The sequence below is a fragment of the Oncorhynchus keta genome, unplaced genomic scaffold (genome assembly GCF_023373465.1).
Source record: "Oncorhynchus keta strain PuntledgeMale-10-30-2019 unplaced genomic scaffold, Oket_V2 Un_contig_932_pilon_pilon, whole genome shotgun sequence".
NCBI classification, from domain to species: Eukaryota; Metazoa; Chordata; class Actinopteri; order Salmoniformes; family Salmonidae; genus Oncorhynchus; species Oncorhynchus keta.
This window is the reverse complement of record NW_026290487.1, coordinates 106,398-111,969: the sequence shown is the minus strand read 5'-3', so window position 1 is coordinate 111,969 and position 5,572 is coordinate 106,398. Positions and strand designations below refer to the sequence as shown.

General features: G+C 40.3%; 1 protein-coding gene across 1 annotated transcript; it reads right to left on the bottom strand.

Annotated features, from left to right (window-relative positions):
• Window positions 1-3,633: 3,633 nt before the first annotated feature.
• Window positions 3,634-5,235, bottom strand: LOC118364776 (zinc finger protein 239-like). The gene has a single exon (XM_052512827.1). The coding sequence runs from the start codon at window positions 5,217-5,219 to the stop codon at window positions 4,254-4,256; it is 966 nt and encodes a 321-aa protein (XP_052368787.1). The 5' UTR covers window positions 5,220-5,235; the 3' UTR covers window positions 3,634-4,253.
• Between the last annotated feature and the right edge of the window lie 337 nt (window positions 5,236-5,572).

Below are 5,572 nucleotides of genomic sequence, written 5' to 3'. Positions count from 1 at the left end.
GTGAAGGTCAACAACATGATATATTACTATTAGAATGAAAGGCTGGACATCTGGTGAAGGTCAACAACATGATATATTACTATTAGAATGAAAGGCTGGGCATCTGGTGAAGGTCAACAACATGATATATTACTATTAGAATGAAAGGCTGGGCATCTGGTGAAGGTCAACAACATGATATATTACTATTAGAATGAATCTGTTGAGGATATATTACTATTAGAATGAAAGGCATCTGGTGAAGGTCAACAACATGATATATTACTATTAGAATGAAAGGCTGGACATCTGGTGAAGGTCAACAACATGATATATTACTATTAGAATGAAAGGCTGGACATCTGGTGAAGGTCAACAACATGATATATTACTATTAGAATGAAAGGCTGGACATCTGGTGAAGGTCAACAACATGATATATTACTATTAGAATGAAAGGCTGGGCATCTGGTGAAGGTCAACAACATGATATATTACTATTAGAATGAAAGGCTGGGCATCTGGTGAAGGTCAACAACATGATATATTACTATTAGAATGAAAGGCTGGGCATCAAGGTCAACAACATGATATATTACTATTAGAATGAAAGGCTGGTATGGAAAACTAACATGATATATTACTATTAGAATAACTCCTCTGTCCAATAGAATAACTCCTCTGTCCAATAGAATAACTCCTCTGTCCAATAGAATAACTCTTCCTGTTATTATGTAAAAACCTGTTTTTCGCTTTGTCATTATGGGGTATTGTGTGTTGATTGATGAGCATTTTTATATATTTCTAATCCATTTTAGAATAAGGCTGTAACGTCACAAAATGTGGACAAGGCAAGGTGTCTGAATGATTTCCGAATGAAAGGCTCATTTTAAAAAAATGTGTTTCATGCAAAAGGCTCAGAATACACTCCCTCATCTGATTGGTCAATTAGGCGGACCTTCTGACTTTGTGACTGTGGTAAACTTGGAATTTTGGGGAAAACACCGAAAACGATACTCTTCTGGCACCGAATGATGTGGCATCTATGGCCAAAAGTCTCTAAACAAAATATTTTCCAGACTTGTACCTAAAATAAAATGGCTGCTATTTGACCAATAACCCTGCAGGTGGGCGTGGTCTGGCACATAAATCAGTCAAGGATATTCGTATTGTAACAACATTTGGTACACATGTTGCAAACACGGTCAAGACTCAATATATGCAAGAACATTCATATCTACCACATGGTGGTGATCTGTTTGACTCAGAGTATCTACCACACATCTGTATCAGATCTACCACCTTCTGACTTTGACCACACGGTGGTGATCTGTTTGACTCAGAGTATCTACCACACGGTGGTGATCTGTTTGACTCAGAGTATCTACCTTGTACCACGGTGGTGATCTGTTTGACTCAGAGTATCTACCACCTGTTTGACTCAGGTATCTACCATACGGTGGTGATCTGTTTGACTCAGAGTATCTACTCATGTTGCACGGTGGTGATCTGTTTGACTCAGAGTATCTACCACACAGGTGGTGATCTGTTTGACTCAGAGTATCTACCACACGGTGGTGATCTGTTTGACTCAGAGTATCTACCACACAGGTAGGTGATCTGTTTGACTCAGAGTATCTACCACATGGTGGTGATCTGTTTGACTCAGAGTATCTACCACATGGTGGTGATCTGTTTGACTCAGAGTATCTACCACACAGTGGTGATCTGTTTGACTCAGAGTATCTACCACACGGTGGTGATCTGTTTGACTCAGAGTATCTACCACATGGTGGTGATCTGTTTGACTCAGAGTATCTACCACACGGTGGTGATCTGTTTGACTCAGATTATCTACCACACAGTAGGTGATCTGTTTGACTCAGAGTATCTACCACACAGTGGTGATCTGTTTGACTCAGAGTATCTACCACACGGTAGGTGATCTGTTTGACTCAGAGTATCTACCACATGGTGGTGATCTGTTTGACTCAGAGTATCTACCACATGGTGGTGATCTGTTTGACTCAGAATTCTACCACACAGTATCTCAGAGTATCACCACACAGTGGTGATCTGTTTGACTCAGAGTATCTACCACAGTAGGTGGTCTGTTTGACTCAGAGATCTACCACACAGTAGGTGGTCTGTTTGACTCAGATCTATCTACCACATGGTGGTGCATCTGTTTGACTCAGAGTATCTACCACACGGTTGGTGATCTGTTTGACTCAGAGTATCTACCACACGTGGTGATCTGTTTGACTCAGAGTATCTACCACACGGTGGTGGTCTGTTTGACTCAGAGTATCTACCACACATAATGGTGATCTGTTTGACTCAGATTATCTACCACATGGTAGGTGATCTGTTTGACTCAGAGTATCTACCACACGGTGGTGATCTGTTTGACTCAGAGTATCTACCACACGGTAGGTGATCTGTTTGACTCAGAGTATCTACCACACAGTAGGTGTCTGTTTGTGATATGTTTGTCTCAGTACTAGAGTATCTACTGAGGTGATCTGTTTGACACAGAGTGTTGACTCAGAGTATCTACCACACAGTAGATCTGTTTGACTCAGAGTATCTGACCACATGGTGGTGATCTGTTTGACTCAGAGTATCTACCACACGGTGGTGATCTGTTTGACTCAGAGTATCTACCACATGGTGGTGATCTGTTTGACTCAGAGTATCTACCACATGGTGGTGGTTTGTAGATATCTGGTTGACTCAGAGTATCTACCACACGGTGGTGATCTGTTTGACTCAGAGTATCTACCACATGTAGTGGTGATCTGTTTGACTCAGACACGGTGGTGATCTGTTTGGACTCAGAGTATCACATGGTGATCTGTTTGACTCAGAGGGTGAAATTTGGCACACATGCTCAGGGACATGAGTCGAGCTAACTCAAATTATATCTCAAGACACCACTGGGCTAATTTTGACGAAACTTGGGTGAAGGATGTGTTTTTGCCATAGATCCGGCATTTGCTAAATTACACTGATTGGCCCAAAGGGAGCCTGCAACAAGGGAGCGCTTCGTGGGGTCAACATGTTTGCTGTTGCCTTTTTTATATTCAATTCAACTCTCCTTAAAGTTAAAGATAATATTAAAATGAACAGACCAGGTCTATTCTTAATATGTTGTAGATATGTGGTAGTAGAGTAGAGGCCTGAGGACACATAATGTGTTGTAGATATGTGGTAGTAGAGGCCTGAGGACACACAATGTGTTGTAGATATGTGGTAGTAGAGTAGAGGCCTGAGGACACACACTTAATGTGTTGTAGATATGTGGTAGTAGAGTAGAGGCCTGAGGACACACAATGTGTTGTAGATATGTGGTAGTAGAGTAGAGGCCTGAGGACACACACTTAATGTGTTGTAGATATGTGGTAGTAGAGTAGGGGCCTGAGGACACACACTTAATGTGTTGTAGATATGCCTTAGTTTAGGGAGGAATCCATCATAAATACAAACAAAGACTTGTGCCACTTACTTACTTATATAATCGTTGACACTTTGCAATAGTGTTACTGGAATTAAAGACCTACATGTTTTATTACCCAATTAAATTAAACACGGTCCACTCCTAAGAATTTGTAAGACTCTTTTTTTTGTGCATAAAATGGACAGAGACCAGTCTGGAAATCAATCAGCAGCGTTTATTCTCCAGAACTGAACATGAAACATTATACAACGGGTTCTAAACTGAAAATGACGTCATTAGTCTTCGTACCGTCTCTTCTCCACACCGGTACAAAGGCTGTATAGTTCTCAAGCCTTCCCACATCGTCTCCCACCAATTTAGATCATTTATGACCGAGACATGGTCTCCTTGTGTAGATCAGCATTCTAGCCAGTCTGACGATAAGTTCATTCATTTCTACCAGTCATTGTTCTAATTCTTGATTATATTTACACACATTATATTCAGTACTAGGATTAAAAGAAAATTCATACATATACAGTAACATAATTAGTATTCTGATTAGTCAGTCCTGATTGAAATGTATACATAATTAGTCATTATTGATTAAAAAAAATCCCTTAACAAATAGAAAATCATATGATGAACAACAGAGGGTTTATACTTATCAAATCAATCAAAGCTCATCAAAACCAAATAGACAATTTTAAATATTTAATCTGATATTAGACACGATCATGTCTCTAAATGAAAAAACAACAAAAGTAAAAAACCTTTTTTCTGGTTTCATACAATTTGATTTCACGTGGCATGAAACAAAAACACAAATGATCAGTCAGAAACACAAGTCAGAACACAGCCTCTCTATTCTCTCATGTGATTTCAGGTTCTCTGACTGGGAAAATGTCTTTCCACACTGAGAGCAGTGGTATGTCTTCTCCTCCTGTGTATGTATTCTTTCATGCTTATTCAGCTGCCTTAACCAGTTAAATCTCTTTCCACACTGGGAGCAGTGGTAGGTCTTATCCCCTCCTGTGTGTTTCCTGTCATGCATAATCAGGTCTTCTAACTGGATAAACCACTTTCCACACGAGGAACATTGGTACTTTTCCTTTTTGTGTGTGTGTATATGCTCATGGAATTTCAGAGTTCTTAACCTCAGAAAACTCTTTCCACAATGAGAACATGTGTTAGACTTCTCTCCAGAGTGCATTTGCATATGATCTTTGAGGTCCCTTAACTGCCTAAAACTCATTCCACACTGGGAACAGTGGTAAGGCTTTTCTCCTGTGTGTATTCTCTCGTGTCTTTTCAGCTGTTGCGATCCTCTAAAACTCTTTCCACAGAAGGAACAGTGGTAAGGATTCTCACCTGTGTGTATTCTCTCATGCAATTTCAAGGTGTTTAACATTGAAAAAGCAATTCCACATTTGGAGCAGTGATAAGGCTTCTCTCCAGAGTGTATTCGCTTATGACTTTTCAGACTCCCTAACTGAGTAAAACTCTTTCCACACTGGGAACAGTTGTGGCGCTTTTCTCCTGTATGTATTCTCTTATGATCTTTCAGGTCCCTTGACTGGTTAAAACTCTTTCCACACTGGGAGCAGTGGTATGGCTTTTCTCCTGGATGTATTCTCTTGTGCTTTTTCAGGGACCCTATCTCGGTAAAACTCTTTCCACACTGGGAGCAATGGTAAGGTTTATCACCTGTGTGTGTCCTCTCGTGTCTTTTCATGTTCCCTAACTGGGTAAAACTCTTTGCACACTGGGAGCAGTGGTATGGTCTTGCTGGTTTGGACATTTCTTCCTCTGGTTCCTCAGAGTCTGGTCTTTCTCCTGCCAAAAACAAACAAAGTGTTTATTTAATCATAGAGACATGAATGAAACTTCCACATGATTCCACATATTTATTCCACATATTTAATCCAAATCAGATCCATGTTACAGTGTGGCTTCTGGTAACTAGCATTAGCGCAATGACTGGAAGTCTACAGGTACAGTAGCATATGCTAAGGTACCTGTATTCCCAATCTGGCCCTCATACCATCACGGTCACCTAATCATCCCCAGTCTACAATTGGCACATTCATCCCCCATCCTCTCCCCTGAAACTATTCCCAATTGCGTTGGTTTCAATGAGAATGTGTTCTCAGT